Consider the following 17,293-nt stretch of genomic DNA (forward strand, 5'->3'; position numbering starts at 1 on the left):
AGTGGTGACCAGAACTGTATGCAATACTCCAGATATGGTCTTACCATAGATTTGTACAGTGGCTTAATAATATTGGCTCTTTTAGTTTCAATCCTTTTTTTAATTATCCTGAGCATGGAATTGGCCTTTTTCACAGCCTCTGCACACTGGGGCAACACTTCCATTGAGCTGTCCACCCCAAGATCTCTATCTAGACACATGCCTCTCAGAGAGTTCCATCACTGAGGTGGACCGTGGAAGGCTATCATGCAATGGACCACATTGCTTACTTAATGGGTTACAGTTGTCTGATGGAGAGCAGTGAAGCGGCGATCATGGGGAGAATCACGATAGAATGGATCCATGGTTGTGATTGCCCTGTAAAGGCAGAGAGGAAAGCATTACAGAAAAGGATGAGTGCCAGAAGTGGCATAGTTAGAAAGGGCAAAGGAAGGACAGAGAGGAACAACTAAAGCAGTTCCAAGGAACATTACCTTCCAACATGGGGATGAATATGTCTCAAGGTCTCTGTGGCATTGGGATCAGTGCCTAAGTCAGTGGTGTGGTTGTTAGTAGAAAAGCCGCTTCCTTGCTGAGGCTGGATTCCTCCTCGTGTCCAACCTTCCCTGTCCACTCCCTTTGGAATGTTTTCATAAAACCTAACAGAAGGAAAGAATAAATTCTCACATGCCCAGCTGAACCCACCCTCAAACTCCTTTTCTCCCTCTCATCAAGTGTTTCAGTTCTGACTAGATCAGTGCTTATCAATGTTTGCCTTCTGCTATACCACTTCATATGGTCCACCTATTTGAAGTACCACTGGAAGTAACTGCCAATGACATCATTACCAGTTACTTCTGGGTTGGGAGGCCAGATGCGATGTGACAAACACCAGTAAGAGGCTCAGGGTGGATGGAAGGGCTTTTTCAAGTACAGAAAAGCATGCTTTGGAGCCTTCTACCGCTGTCTGTTGTGTTGTGTTCCTGGTCTTGTTGCCAGGTGACAGGTGTCCAGAGGTCCCGCGAGTACCACCAGACACCACCTCAGGTACCACTGGTGGTACCCGTACCACTGGTTGAGAAACACTGGACTAGATACTACATTTTCAGAGCTCTACAGACCAGGGACATGCAGTGCAGGGGCAGTGGGTGAGCCCCATCGTACTCCATGGAAGAGCACTGCAGCTGCCCTCCTCTACTTACATCTGAGGAAGCTCTCCTTACACCCACTTTCTCAGGTGTAAGGAGAGCCTCCTCAGGTGTAAGCAGGCAGAGCAGCTGAAGTGCTTTTCCATGGACTATGATGGGGTGGTTCTTTCTTACTTGCCCCCCCCCTGGCACTGCACGTCCCTGCTGCAGATACTGTAGCTCTGTAGTCTACTATAGAATGTAGATATCTGTTGCTGTAAATACCACCCCAAGACTTTGCTGCCCCAGTGCTCCCATCACCACCACCACCACCCACTCTTTAAAACCCCTGTATGGAACGACCTAACCCAAGCAAATAAGGGAAACACAAGGTTCCCATGCAAGTAAGAGAAAGGTGTTTAACAGCAAGACAATACTTGGGAAGGTAACTGCCATGATAGTCACTACTACCAAACTCACTTGGAATTGTAGCTGGTCAGGAACCTGTTGGGATGTTCTGGATCATATGCAGGTGTCACATAACTAAGGTTATTTGCGCTGAATCCTGAGAGTTCCTGTATAGAAAATATGGAAAAACAGAGCTAAGGACCTTGTGCCAGAGAGGCAGAGCACAAAGGTCAAAGAATTAGGAAGGCATAAAGCTCTGAAACTAGCTCAGACATACCTTTTTACCCACATTTTCCTGACCTAGCATTTGGGTCAGCGTCTGAGGCTGCTGTTGAAGCCCTTGGAATTGAGAATGGCTCAGAGGGCCAGATGTTTGGGGCACTGAAGTCTGTGGAGATTCAAGAAGATGATGAGTAAAGGAACAGTGGCAGGAGTTGATGAAGGATAGGAGAAAGGAAGCAGTGAGGAAAGTATAAAGATGGAGAAGGTGATGAAAGCGATGTGGAGATGGGAAGAGGGAATAGAAGAAAGAAGTGAAGTGAAGTGAAGACCTCAAGGGCAGTGAGGAGATGAGCAAGCAGAGAGACTTAGGTTAGAAGGCTCAGGGTGGAAAGGTCCTCTCCCAGAAGAGACAGAAGTGAAGTATGTAGAAAATAGGTCATGGCAAACAAAAGTACATGAGAGGAAACAAGATGAAAGCAAGATGTAACCTAAGAGAGCAACAAGAGAAGGTGGTGCAAGAGAAACAACAGGCACTGTAGTCATTAAAGAAAGCAGGTTGGAGGTAGTATAATAACAAGGAAATATTCCTACTGGGGCATTAAAGTGAGGATCCTTCTGTCGACTGAATCCAGACCCTCTCTCAGAGCCCTTGGAAAGGACTGGCAAGAACTCATCGCCCTGTCAGAAGGAAGATTGCAATGTAAGAGGGTGGGTAGAGTTCACACAGTGTCAGAGCATGAATACAGACAAGGAAGAATGCCATGTGGAAGGTATAGCCCTTCATCTGTTCTTCCAGTACCCACCACCATCATAAACTGTTTCTGACAGGAACTATTCTTACATGTGGAAAGGAAGATGGCAGATAATCTGTCTTCATAATGCTAATCCCCGGACTGCTTTCCTGCAAAGCAGAAAACAAGTACTGAGACTCAGAGAGAGAGAGAGCGTGCGCGTGCATTTGGAGTCCTTGTTCTATTAAAGCTTTTACTAAAGGTGTATCTTGGGAAAAATGTACTAAAGGAGTATCAATGACCAGCAGCTGATGGTATCTGGTCTGGTACCTAACCATATGGAATCCCTGCTATGGTGAAGCTGCAGGAACCGATGGCTAGACTTGGAAAATCAAAGCAAAATCCACAAAGAAACCTGAAGGAACCAAAGTCATTCATGGACTTTGACCCCATTATAAAGGTGAAAGGTGTTCAAAGAACAAGATCCACTTAAAAGACAGCATGGAATGCAGTCTTATGCAGAACCATATTCTGTGGTCTTCAGTTGGAATGGAATATACCTCTATGTCTTGCATTGGGATCAAAACCATACCTCTGGCAAGTGCATGATTGTTGAAAAGTCAAAAGTAATTGTGACATATGAGGATGAAAGTTTCTGCAAACCCATTCAGATAAGTCCCCTGAGTTACAAAAGGTTTTAAAACAAATGTTAGACTCTCACTAACAATGCTGGACTCTCAAAAGATACCCTTATCATGCAACAGGAGAGAGACTAGTGAAGAGCACGAGGGTCAGGAGAGACCAATTGTCCCAAGTATTCAGTCATTACTAGAGCAAGGGCACTGATTTTCTGCTGCGGTTCTGCTCAGTAGCATACTTAGCATTATACACAGTCTGGTCCTTGACAAGAATAGCAACATAAATACAGTCCATTGGGACCTGAGACATTTGCTTGGACACAATAGGGTTAGTGAGGCCGCCTTCAGTAAATCCTGTCTCTTCCTTCGCTCCAATTGTTTTCTTCTGCAGGAAATCTGTATGGGGAGAGAGGACAAGTTAATATGGGGAGAGAGAAAATCTAAAAGACCAAAGACTTCCATAAAAGTCAACAGCAACTTAGTTGCTAGCTTGCTGCACAATTGTTATCCCCTTAGTTTCTGAGGAAGACAGAAGGCACTGGAAAGATAAAACAGTTAAGATGTTTTACTTCACCAGCATTATACAAGCTACCATCATGAAAACTTGTGTGAAACTATAACTGCACGTTCCAACCTGAAAAAATGTATCCAGCAAAATTTAACCCCTTCTAAAGTGTATTTGTGAGCAATTCTTGCATTATGCTTGCTGGGAGGCATAGGTTTACAATTACATATTCTGATGCCAGAAGAATACAATGATGCTGCTACACCATTGCACTGGTGGGAGTTACTACTACTACTGCCAGTGTAACCCTTATACCATTGTTTCCCAAACTGTGAGCCATGGCTCCCTGGGGAGCCACAGACACCAGCCAGGAGAGCCACTGAATCCTTGTGATTCACTGAATCCTTGTGAACCCACCACCCTATACAATGTATAGGATTGTAGCCTTAATGGGGAACTGCAGCCAATGGCTCCAATAGGTCAAGGGAGCCACCAGTCAAAAAAGTTTGGGAATCACTGCCTTATAGTTCTATATACTATCAGTATAACATGAGAAGGTTGACAGAGATGGGGGTGTGGTGGCATAGGAGTGAAGCTTAGGCTGAATCCTGTGCTTGCTCAGAGACCACTCCCCATCACCTGTGCCAGTGTAACATTACACCAACTCTGAGGTGTAATGTACCACTAAAAGTACAATCATTAAAGAGCCCCCCCCCCCCAAAGCATGCCCCCTATGCTTCATCCCATGCTGTTTCCAAGGATACCTCAACCTTCATGAACAATTTTTCAGGGGACTCAGGGCCCAATTCTATCCAAATTTCCAGTGCTGATGAAGCTGTGCCAATGGGGCATGCACTGCATCCTGCAGTGGGTGTGGGCAGTCATGAAGACCTCCCCAAGGTAAGGGAACATTTGTTCCCTAACCTCGAGGCTGCATTGTGGCTGCATCAGTGATGGAAAGTTGGATAGGATTTGGTCCTCAGGCAGGGCTACAGGCAGGAAGGGGCAGGGAAGATAGCCTGCATAAGTGCTGTTATGCTTGTGCAAGTTAGGCTACAACCCCTTGTGATCTTAAATGGGACAGTATTTTCAGACACAAAAGTGTCTTCTTCACCATTATTTGTAACATGTAATGTGACCAGTTGCCCCAAGAAATCCAAGCAAATAGAAAATGTTCAAAGTATGTTAACAACACTTACGTGATTTTTAAAAGTTCTACTGCTTCAGATTCTTTAAACTCAGTCTCAGATGTGAGAAACTCAATTTTCATTATAAAATATTTCTAACCTCCCAAACAGTAGAAGAAAGTTAAAATCTCAGAATCCCTATTGGTCTTGAAAAAGGCAAGAAACAGAAGCACCTCAGTGAAAAACAAAGGAAAACAAACACTCCACCCTCAACTTTAACCTCAGGATTCCTAAGGCTGTTTAATTGTTTATGAAGGTTTGCAGGTGAAAAAATTGATGAGAGCAGGAGGAGGAGGAGGATGGCATTTCACTGGGTAAGGAGGGGGAGTGTTAAGAGGTTTGGGGCCAGCCTTGCAATCAGCTTCTAAACAGAACCATGAGTTGCAAGACCTTATCTTAGTATTTTCACAGGTCACTGACCTATAGGCAGTTAGTTGTACACACAGCACTGCTTCCTCAACTGGATGTTCATGTTTAGACACAAATGTGATTTCCCAGAGTTATTACATACAGGGCGCAATCCTAACCAACTTTCTAGCAGTGAGGTAGCTATGCCCATGTGGCTTGCACTGCATCCTGCAGTGGAGAGGCAATCAAGGGGGCCTATTCAAGGTAAGGGCATATTTGTTACCTTACCTTGGAGCTGCATTGTGGCTAGGCCAGTGCTGGAACGTTGGTTAGGATTGAGGCCACAGTTCCTGAATAATCTAACATAGGAAGCAATTCTATCCAGCCTTTCTTCAGTGGAATGAGCATGCATGCTGTCACAAACATGTCATAAGGCACCAGCAGAAAGGCCCACATCTGCCTGCTGGACTGGCAGGAAGTAGGAAGGGGGTGTAACAGGACAGGGAAGATTGCTGCTGTATCCTATTCCCCTTCCCGGGCCTGATTTCCTGACACAGGGCTGCTTGGATTTGCACAGCTATTTTGCTGCTGCAGGCCCAATTAGCCCCATAGTGATTGCTGGTCCTTATCCAGGGGCAAGGGAATTAATGTTCTTTTTCCCTGGGGAGCTCTCAAGCAGCGTCCTTTCCTGCATTGGATGCAGCAGTTGGCACCGTTGTATTGCTCTGCAGGGCAGAGGATAGGATTGGGCTGTAAAGCATTGTTTTCTATCCCATCAATATGTTGACATCGCAATTTGTCTGACTTCTATTGATCTTTCTCTAAGTCCTACCTACAAATTTGAGAACAAGTGAGGCAATCAATATCTTTTTTCTTTGATCTCACATGTAGTCATTGACTGAAACTATTGTGATATTTGAAAATCCCAGATGCTGATTGAGGTCATATTGGTAAGTGTACATAGAGGTCTTTTTAGTAAATCAGATCAATAACCAAGGATGAGAGTCTTATGTTATGAAAAAAAGCTATACCTGGTTGTCCTGGGATACTGAAGCGGAACTTTGAACCATACTCTGTGGACATGTATTCAGGCCCCTATAAATACAACAAAGAGTGAGATTGGTTGCTCTGGAAATACCTTACCACTGACATCTCATGGTCCCATACCAGCTCTCTTTAAGGAAGGCCAATTATTCCTGGGGAAGCAGAATAGATACTGGGGTGACTCCACCACATTATTGCCTCATCTTCCCATACATATCTCCTTCAAATGAAGTCAGACCTGATGCCTGCAAAATTGTGATGACTTGCATGTGTGATGAAACACTATTACAGATGAAACACTGCAGACAGAGCTTTCATATCAACACAAGCAACCCTACTTTGTGGAGGCCTTTCACACATTCCACGGCAAATCATACAATGAGGAGGCAGGCATATATTAACTTGGAACAGGAGTAAAGAGTAGCAAATTTAGGGATAAATATTGAATATAATGTTTTGATGGATGCTTGTCACACAGGGACTAATGTTCCTAAATGTAGCTGGACATCTCATTCAGAAGTCATGCCCACTGGGATGTCTGTTACTGTGACTAGAAAGGATCTTCCACTGGCCAGGCAACTCCTCGTTTATTTTACTGCATCCACAGATGGGCATATTCCCTGCTTATGGGGTGCTTATGCTACAGCAAAAATAAGGAAGGGCCCACCAAGTCGTCCCTAGCAGTGAACTCACATGTCTGGCATTCTCTGCATCAACGGAGCCTCTTCTGAGTGACTTGTGGAGTAAAGGGGTATGTCTGGGTTCCAACCCTATTACAGCTTGTGCTCCCTGATCTCTTGTGTCAAAATGGACTTTCTTGACCTGTAAAAGCAAACCCAGCTTGCTCTTTAGAAGAAAAAGCATGTATAGCCAGAATATTTGTTGACTTGGGTGGAAGCTTTTCAGAACTACAGTAGAGAGGGATGAGAAAGAAAGACCAGAAATGTGAACACTTTGTATCCATTCTACTCCTTAGCAATAGCAGGGGATATCAGGCATGGCACTGGCACCACAGGGAGGAGCAGTTCATTGTAGAGGTGGGTGGGCACATAGATTATTTTCAGGTCCAACCTTTCCTCAGTGTCGGATCCATTTGGTTTCATCATCAGCATTGCCATGTGGGAAACTTCAATAAAATCTCATCGGGCATCGGAGCCCAACCTGTATTGGAATTGTTTTTGTTCACAAGATCCATTAGAAAATGACTGCAAAAATCACCTTACTTCAAGGACAGAGTCTGGCTATACTACTATGCTATTTGTTTAATTAAAGCAGCAGTTCTACAAACTGCATTGAGTCTGGTTATCTTCATCAGATTTAGTCCAGAGCTTAATTTCTTAACAAAGAGAAAGATGCCAGGGTTCAGCCATACCTGATCTGGGATGTGAGGGACCTGGTTGTGGAATTTGTGGATATTTGGCACTGGTGATGATGGAAATAACTCTACACACATGTTTAGAAACACCCTTTATTCTTACTTCACATTTTTCAAGGCAAACCTGAAAACAAACCCTGTGTCTGAGCCCTTGGTTCATTAAGCTCTGATTAAGAAACCAGTGAGGCAAATGGGCAGTAGGTTTCAGATACTTGTGCCCATTTTTCTTTTTCCTACACACACCAAGCAAAAGAATAAGTATTTCAGCACAAATGTTTTGAATACAAGAAAGGTTTGATTTTTCCTGTTACAATGAACACTTTGAAAGCCATGATTACCATGTTTTTCTGAAAGCAAATCAAAAGAACCATACTTTGCTTTTAACACTCATAATTTTACAGCAGTTTCCTAATCATAGAGGCCTTAGGTTTGACAGTAATTGAGCTCAGTTCCACTGCCCTTCCCCAGTCTAGGGACATGTATGCAGTTGCATGCCCCACCTACCAAGCTTGCCCTTTACCTGATGTTTGGGTTTATAAATTACCACTTTAGGCCTTTTAGGTAATTTAGAAATTACCCCTCTAGTTTAAAAGGTCATCTTCTGTTTTGCTTAGAATACCATGCCAATCATAGTGACATACACACATACACTAACAGCATCCCTCTCTCCCTAGCTGCCATCTGCTCTTGAGCATATGAGCATAGAATGAGTCTAGGTCATATTGAATCCTCTCTGAGAGAGGTTTGACAGTCAAATCAATACCAATGTATTGCTTTCATGTTCTTAGACCAGTACGGTAGTAAACTCTGCTAAATCTCATAGGTGAACAGAAAGAAGCTTGAGAATAACATTTCTCCCTCTTCTATTCAGAAATCAGACCTACAAAACCACTTGCTCACTGACGATTTTGGATGAGATATATTTCAACACTTGAGCCAAATTACAACTATGTAGAGCTTAACCCACCGGTAATGGGTATCAGGTGCCAACTTGGGCATTATAGCACATTGGTAACAACTGTCCACTATGCATTTCCAGAACTGAGACTGTATACACTTACTGTTTCCGTGTTGGGAAAAGAAAGGGCCTTCTCCCGGCTATACCCACTCCCTGCCTGGTGCACACTCCAGGGAAGAGGGTATTTCCCATCTGGGAGCTGAAGTGGCTGGAAGTGCTTAGTACTCATTGATTCATAGTTGTCCTGAAGGAGCTGCCTGGTTAAAAAGAGAGAACAGACATCAGCTCTGTACACAGTGTCCCATCCATTAGGTGAGGTGATGCAGGCTACATATGTGGCACATTGCAGGGGGTGAGAGAGTAGATGAGTCCGGGTGTACTTCCGGTTTGATTTACAGGGATCATGGGAACAAAGGAGCTCCTTCCATTGTGAAGTCCCCTTAAATAAAACATGGAAATCCTTCACTTCTAGAATTGAAAATGTGTGTGGAGTGCGCAGCTGCCTCTTTTTTTCTTTTCTTTTTTAATTGTGCAGAGATGGCAAACCTGAGATGGCATCTGCTGGCATTCCAGGTATACACCACCATTGTGTACACAAAGCATCTGGAACTAATGAAAATAGTGACAAACCTTTCTGGCTTTCCATAACTGGTTGGACACGTGGTTGGAGAGACTGAAAAGGCTGGCTAAAAAGGCTGGCTGTCATATAGCAGGATTTGAATTAGATGGTGTTCAAACCTCTTGATGCCTGCCAGTAAGATACTGAGGAGGCATGGACTTCATCTCCTAAACCCAGGTTAGCACTGGCAGAAAAAAGTATCTTACTCTTGACTCCTCCCTCCACCTAAGTGCTACTCACCACTGACCCCACAGTGAGGTGCCAGTTACACTCTCCTTGGCATGAACTTTGTTCTTGTGCCTTATGGAGTCGGTGAGGCTGTAGCAAATGGAAGCATATTGCATACTTGACATGAGAATGTGATTTATATCCTGAGCTAGTGTGGCTGGCATGCAGCATACAAGGCCATTCCCCTCTGTGACCCATCACAACTAATTCCCCCCTAATGTGTGAGATACCTACCCCACAGCTGGATTATCTACTTTGTCCAGGCTTGGGTTGTATTGGACAACAGGCCGGTAATTGGATTTGTACCCAGCTCCGCAGTGGAAGCCATTCCGAGGACGAAACCCTGTGTGACCTGACAAACAAAAAGGAGGCAATGGAAGTTTTGTATTGCCTATTTATTTGTATTGTGCCTTTCTGCCAATGAGCTCAGGTGACTCACGTAATGGCTTGCAATCAATTGATACAATACAAAAGAAAAAAAGAACAAGCACATTCAGGTTTTAATTCTTATCTAAGAATTGTCACATGATTACTACATGATAACCAAATGAGATAACCACTGTAGAATACAGTTCTGTAGGAGTGGGGAGTCAAATGGCCGTTGGTCCCAAACAAAGCAATGGAGCAGGACTTGCTGTTTCAAACCGCCCCCCCTCACCCAGCAGGCAGGTGAAATGACTGGACAGAGACAGTTCCAGGAGGGAAGGAACCAAATAGCATTGATCCACCTGAAGCATTTCTTAAGATGACAGTCTGCTGGAGACAGGTTTTTCTTTTGCGGGAAGAAACAAATGACAGCTGGTCCCAACTCAAAATGTACTTTTTGTTTTGAGTTTAACTGATGTTTTAAAATAATGATTTTAAATGTGTTGTAATTTGATACACTGATTTTTTTTCCACTTACCTGCTGGGCAGCCCAATCTATCCAATGCTGGAGATGCTGGATCCACACTATATCCAGCTTTGCAGTTGAGAGGCTTCCTCGGGGTATGGGAACAATTTGTTTCCTTGCCCCATGTAGCACTCCAGCCTGTTCAATGGGGCTACACAAGAGTAACCCTATGTAGGGCTTTCAGGCCTGGGGTGGGGGTTAGGATGCAGTGGAAGCCCGCTCTGCCATCGCTATTCCCTCCTGGGCCTGAACCGCCCTCTATCCGCCCTCATCCTACCCTGAAACACCCCCTCACCACTTCCGAAGTCAAGTCTACAAGTCTTCAGGAAAGATGGTATATAAATACTGTTATTAATAATAATAAACATGTCTATTTAAAGAGATTTTCAAAGTTTTTCAAAGGTTTTCAATCCAAATTTTGGGATTGGGTTTTTCATACTGTCTTCTTTGGGTGATTGATCCATAGTCTGATGGCCATGGTAGCCGCAGGTTGGAATGAATCCTTCATGTCATGGATAAAGTCCTTACCATAAGCTGTGCCATAGCTGGTGGCATAGAATTTCATGGGATCCATACTTCCACCAGAGCTTGTTTTCACATAAGGAGAAATCACTCCCAAGGGAAGACGCCCCATCTTCTCCGAGGATACAGAGATTGATTTCCTGATGTAAGATTTTCCTGGAGAAATAGAGATTGCAGATGACTCGCCACTAAGCATTCTGGATAAGAGGGATGCTACTCAGTTTCTTGGGGGGGGGGGGAATTGTACCACAGCAACCATTCTTCTACTTTGTCTCCCTAGAAACAATGTGAAGTCACACACAGTACTGTGATGTCATAGCAAGTTCAGAATTTTTAAAAGGGGGACGACAACTAATAATACAAATCATGTTGCCTGTAGTCCTATTGGGATGGTACAATAGGCAAAGGCCTTTGATGCCTCAATGAATTAATTACTTTTGTATCTCACTCTCTTTCAGAGCCCCAAGGAGGGGATAACCTTACATTTAAAGACTAGATGAACACTCCCACACTAGAGGAATACAACAAATCCATGAATGCTTATCTTAAAGTATAAAAACCCCAAATCAGGGATTCTTAACCAGGGGTATCCTTAGGGGTATGGGATTCAAATGACAGAGATATGGGTCTTGATTTCTGAACAATTTAAAAAAAAAAATGTTAAATTAGATTATTAACTACCACCATTATCAATTTGGATTGAGGTAGCAAAGCTGCTAATCACTTCCCAGTATTGATAGCCTTTGAAGTAATAGCCTTTGAAGTCATACAATACAGATAGGACTAGTGAGGATTGGTAAGGATTATGATTTTGACAGTCTGGCAAAGAAGGTATGGGGCATATTGGACAATCTATTGGGAAGCCTGTAATTGTAAAAGGTTAAGAACTCTTGGCCCTAAATTAAATAAACTCAGGAATGGCAAAGTTGGTGTATATGGGTTTGAGTAATGTCATCATTCATGTCACAAGCAATATCCAATAGGTGTCTGTGATAATCTGTAGGAAGAATCACATTTCCCCAAATACAAATATAGCATATTCCATAATAGGAAGTGTGATATCCTTGCAACAGAAATGCAGCTTCAAGAGAAGATGGCTGCACTGCATGTAACAAATGGATAGTATCATTCACATTTTAATGTATGACAACAGCTCCAAACCCTCAGATGACCTCTGCAAGCAATTTCATGAAAACAGCGTGGGGGACAAGAATGCACTCTGAATGCCACAATGTTGAACAGGAGTTCCCTAGTATTACCTTCTGAAACCTGTTGGCCAGGAAGGATCAGAACCACCTCAAAACAGTGCCCCCTAGACCCAGCATGGCCAAGAGTCCTTGAAGGACATGATGGTCAATAGGCTGATTGCTGCTGAAAGGTCCATCAGGATCAACAAGGACACACTCCTCCTTTTCAAGTCCCACATGAAGAGCATGCATCAGGGTGACCAGTACAGTTTGAGTCGCAAAGTCAGACTGAAAAGGATCTAGATGAGTCTTTCCCAGGAGGGCAGGAGGTCTGGTCTAGAGGGTAGAGCCTCCGTTTGCCTGAAGATAACATCTGCAGGTCGCCAGTTCGAGGCCACCAGCACCGTGCGACCTTGAAGCAGCTGACAAGCTGAGCCGAGTTATTCCATCTGCTCTGAGCGTGGGAGGATGGAGGCCAGAATGTTGCGACCAGATCAGAAAGAAACATCTGAATGTTGTGGTTTCTTGAAAGATAGAACCTTCTTTCAAATTGTAAAAATCCCTACGGGGATTTAATTAGCCTGCCTATGTAAACCGCCTTGAATAAAATCCAAGGAGAAATCTGAGGACCAAGAAAGGCGGTATAGAAATACCTGTAGTATTATTATTATTTCCCAAAGTGTCAGTCGCAACCCATTGGTGCGTTGTGGGCTGGGCCCTCCTACCTGCCCTTGTGTCTGAATGGCTCCAAATCAGAACCATTTCGAAAGCACTGGGTGGCCCCCAAAGCTTCTTCTAGTTTATTCCAAGCCAGCAACCCAATGTACCAGCCTCTGAAGACCTCAAAATGGCCTGCAGAACCCTCCAAAAGCCACTTCAAGTTTTCAGAGACAACTTCTGGTTTGCCTCTGAAAAACCGAAGTGGCTTTTGGAAACTTCAGCAGACCATTCAGAGGTCTGTGGAGGCCGGTAAAGTGGTTGCTAACCCCTCAGAACCCAAGAAAATCCTCCTTGGCACCACCAGGAGTGTTGTGACCCATCATCAAGTATAAGGTGGGTTATGATGCTGTTAAGATTGGAAATTGCTGATTGAGAAAATCCATTTCAATCCTAGAGCTAGGACAGCACCACACATTCAGGTGGGTACAATCCTAACCACACTTTCCTGAGAGTAAGCCTCATTGAACAAAATAGGATTTACTTCTGAGTAGACCTGGTTAGGATTGTGCCCCCAATCACTTTGCCCAGACATGAGAAGTTGGAGATTGATATAATTCCCCAACAAGATGGGATCCAGGAAAGGGTTCTTTAAAGGGGGCTTGTCACAGCCCATTTTAATGTTACTGGCTAAACCCCCTCCATCAGTGATGCACTAACAACCCTCTTATCCACTTTGCAAGCCCCTCTCAAGCAGATTTGATGTTGGACAAGGGAGAAGGTGGAAGGCCTCATGTTCATGGATTCTGTCCACATTCTCAGGCCATACAAACTTAAAAGAATCCCAAATAACAGGACCCACAAGGGACATTAACCAACTCAAGTCAGTGTGGAGTTTACATTGTGGGGGCGCAAATAATTGTGTTGAAAAAGTAATTGGCAAACTGATCACAATGGGCAGCTGAGTTGTTCTTCTCTCCTTACAGAGAAACCAGATCCTGGACAACCCAGAGCAGCACCACAGAACAATTCTCTGCAGATACAAAGGTAACTGAAAAAGCCTTCTTTGCCACCATCACTGTTGCAGTGGGGTTTTAAAATAAATAAAAGGAGCCCTGCTGGATCAAAGTTGTAGCTTCTCCTCATAAAAAATAAGTCTCAGTCCACTAATAATTTTGGTCACTTTCTTCCACACCTTTTCCACTATATCCTTTTTGAGATGTGGCAACCAGAACTACTCCTTAAGTTTATGAGATGTGTCCTTACTATCAATTTGTACAATTGCATAATACTGGCCAGTTTATTCTCAATCCCTTTTGTAATTATCTCGAGCATGAAACTGGTCTTCACAGCCAGAGCAAGCAGGGCTGATGCTTTCATTGATCGATTACCAGCAGCCCAAGATCTCTCTCCTAATCCATCCAGACAGTTCGGAACCCACCATCATATATGTGAAATTTTGATTTTTTTTGGGGGGGGGGGGGCGCCAAGGAACATCTCTTTACAATTAAAGATGCCTCTGAGAAACTATGAACCAGGGCTTGAAGGCGACAGCATTTCCCACTGTTGCCTCCCGGCAACCGGTATTCACAAGCACATGGTCTTGGAATTTTAAGGTAGCAAACATCCACTGTAACTAGTTTTATGAATTTGTCTAACCTCTTTTAAAGACATCTAGGCTCACCACATCTTCTAGCAGTGAATTCCATAAATTAATCATGAACTGTGGGAAGAAGTCCTTTTACCCAACCTGCCTCTTCCACCAATCACCTTGACTGAATGCTGCTGGATTCCAGGATTATGGGAAAGAAGAAAAACTTACATACCTACTTTTAATACATGTATGCATGTGTGTACACCTGGAAGCCAAGCAATTATAATATCTAGGTCTACCAGTATACACTCTAGGGCATCTAAATTGGGTCTCAAGGCAAAAACAGATTTTCCAAAAATTGTCACCAACCAATGCCCTCAACCCTCATTCTGTTGCCATTTTCTCCACATTAAAATTCCAATGCAGCAAGTGTACAAAAAAAAGTTAGTGATAGGAGCATAGCTCAATGGCAAAACATGTGCTTTGCATGGAATCTCTGCTTAAAGTAAGTTAGCAGGGCTGGGAAAGATACCCCTGTCTGAGATCTTGAACAGTCACTGCTCAAGTCACTGAACAGTCACAGAGGAGGGCTAGATAGATCAGTGACTCAACTCAGTAAAATATACTTGCATATATTATAGCAGAAAGGCCCAGTAAACTGCGGATGTGCCTGGGAGGGGGTAGGCTCTTTTCCTCCGTCTAACCTAAGTCACAATGCACAGCCCATAAATAAATTCTCTGTGCTCTCACACCAGCCTGCCACCACAAACCCAGTTCCACCTAGCAAGAATGACATTTCCTTACCTGCCCCAATCAAGACAACAGTTGCTGGTAAGCTGTAGGAAGTAGAAGGATGGCAACAACCAAAAGGACAGAGGCAGCCACTTAACTTAGGAACTTGATGGAAGAATGCACAGATCTCAAGTCTAACAGCATGTATCCTAGCAACCAGCACATAGCAACGAGCTCAGACAACATGCCAACTTACAGCAATTAAAATATAAACTCACATTTATAGACAGTGCAGAGCCCCTTGGCATGCATGTCAGAACAAAACCATTTCTGACCAGTTGCTGATTATTTGAGTTCCCCAGAGTTTTGTGGTGGAGGGGGCAGAGTCCATCCCATTGTTATGGTCAAATTGAATGAGCTGCAGGCAGACTTTGCTGTTGGAGAACAGCCACAGCAGCATACAGTAGTCAGGACAGTCAATACAGACCCACATAAGACATATTAAGGGCTTCCTTATAGACAATTCACAAGACAGCACCTTAGTCTTGTTGTGAAGCCAATGTACACTTGTTACAGATGGCATTTTTTCCCTTAAAGTGTGTGGCTCAGCAAATTCCTCATTTCACTTCATACTACATAAACAGAAAAGGGAAAAAAAAACCCAACTAAAATGTTTGGCTTTTGCTATGCCCATGATCCTAAACAGAAAGCAATACTGAGTGAGCAGAAAGATCGTGCACAGAGCCATGTGCTTTGCTTATAGTCTGCAGTCACAGCTGTGCAGTGTGTAAAATTTGGTATCTGGTACAGCACTCCCAAGAATTTAAACCCCCTCCATTCCTAAAAAAACATTTTAATTTTTATATCAAAAGAAATAATCTAGAAACATGGGTGCATAAAAATCTCATGAGATGGAGTGGGCCTGAACAAAAGGTCAAAAACTGAGTTGGTCAAAAGGTGTGAAGTTAGTATTAACATGTACAGTATAAACCACTTTTCAATAAAACATTCAAAGTGGTTTACATAACAAAATAAATGGAAAACAAATTGTTCTCATTCTTACAAAAGATGCTTAAGTGACACTGGGAACAATCATTGGGAGGGGTGCTATGCTAAAGGGAATAGGGACATTTGCTCTCCCCAGCAAATTTAAGAGAGCCACCATTTTAAAAGATGCTTCTTAGTCCAGTAGCAAGGATGATTCCAGTGCTTTGTGCAGTTTCTTGTTCCTCCCTTATGCCTAGCTGAGTAAGTAGGCAACAAAATGGACATACTTAAATTGCATTTTACTATTGTTCAGTAGTTAAGGGTGCAATCCTAATCCACTTTTCAGCACCAACATAAGGGCAATGCAGCTCCTAGACAAGGAAACAAACATTCCCTTATTTTGAAAAGGCCTCCATGAGAGCATCCCAACTGCAGGATGCAGCACATGTCCTATTGGCATAGTACTAGAAAATGGGTTAGGATTTGGGCCCAAGTCGTGTCTGACTGATCCCATGGACCACAGCACGCCAGGTCTCCCTGTCCACCAGTAACTTCCGGAGTTTGTCCGAATTCATGTTCATTGCCTCGGTGACACCATCTAGCATTATTCTTACACGTCATCAATTTTTATTTTACTTAGCATGGAATCTGGGTAACCTGAACTTGGCATGGAATATGCCTGCTACCTCTGCTAATTGGGTAAGAGGCACTTTTTCAAGTGGGTGCTCCTCTTTTTAGCAGGAGGAGAGTAACTGGCCCACCTCACTCCAGAAGTGTCTTTTCTAGTGGCTGTTTGCTGGTGTTCTTTTTGCATCTTTTTAGATTGTGAGCCCTTTTGGGACAGGGAGCCATTAGTTATTTGATTTTTCTCTGTAAACCGCTTTGTGAACTTTTAGTTGAAACGCGGTATATAAATACTGTTAATAATAATTAATAATAATAATAATATGTGGAGCCCCTCAGCATGCCTGGTAGTTTTAAAGGCACAACAGGACTAAGCAAATTCCATATAATTTCTGATCAACTCTGCACATACAGTGTATCTTCACCTTCTTCAGAACTAAGTGGTTATCATTACATTATACATTAGCTCATGACACCATGTGGCAGTTTAAAGTAATGCCAAGAACAGATGGCAGTAGCAGAATGCCTAGTCTAAGTATGAACATTATAAATAGTTGAACGCTCTACCGCAATTCAAAAACTTTCATATCTTTAAAATATTCCTCTACAATCGGAACAGTGCCTCCAAGGAACCCCTGGTAGTTTGAAAGTGTTATTTATATGGTTACTCAAGCAGTCACTAATGGGAAAAGATCATATGCACCCTCAAGTCCAGGTCTAAACAAGTAT

General features: G+C 43.3%; 1 protein-coding gene across 1 annotated transcript; it reads right to left on the reverse strand.

Annotated features, from left to right (window-relative positions):
* Positions 1 to 269: 269 nt before the first annotated feature.
* Positions 270 to 10,979, reverse strand: SAXO4 (stabilizer of axonemal microtubules 4). Its single transcript, XM_066639952.1, has 12 exons — positions 10,790 to 10,979; positions 9,604 to 9,721; positions 8,626 to 8,779; positions 6,883 to 7,011; positions 6,177 to 6,240; positions 3,407 to 3,501; positions 2,578 to 2,637; positions 2,334 to 2,414; positions 1,792 to 1,902; positions 1,587 to 1,681; positions 474 to 638; positions 270 to 357 (listed from the first exon to the last, which is right to left on the reverse strand). The coding sequence occupies exons 1-12, from the start codon at positions 10,977 to 10,979 to the stop codon at positions 270 to 272; spliced, it is 1,350 nt and encodes a 449-aa protein (XP_066496049.1).
* Between the last annotated feature and the right edge of the window lie 6,314 nt (positions 10,980 to 17,293).

Source organism: Tiliqua scincoides, chromosome 1, assembly GCF_035046505.1.
Source record: "Tiliqua scincoides isolate rTilSci1 chromosome 1, rTilSci1.hap2, whole genome shotgun sequence".
Taxonomy (NCBI): domain Eukaryota; kingdom Metazoa; phylum Chordata; class Lepidosauria; order Squamata; family Scincidae; genus Tiliqua; species Tiliqua scincoides.

Coding starts and splice junctions, on each gene's coding strand:
- SAXO4 (XM_066639952.1), bottom strand. CDS start 10,979: ATGCTTAGTGGCGAGTCATCTGCAATCTCTATTTCTCCAGGAAAATCT. Junction 8,780..9,603: donor GTAGATAATCCAGCTGTGGG/GTAGGTATCTCA, acceptor CTTTTTAACCAG/GCAGCTCCTTCAGGACAACT. Junction 2,638..3,406: donor TGTCCAAGCAAATGTCTCAG/GTCCCAATGGAC, acceptor TCTGCTTTGCAG/GAAAGCAGTCCGGGGATTAG.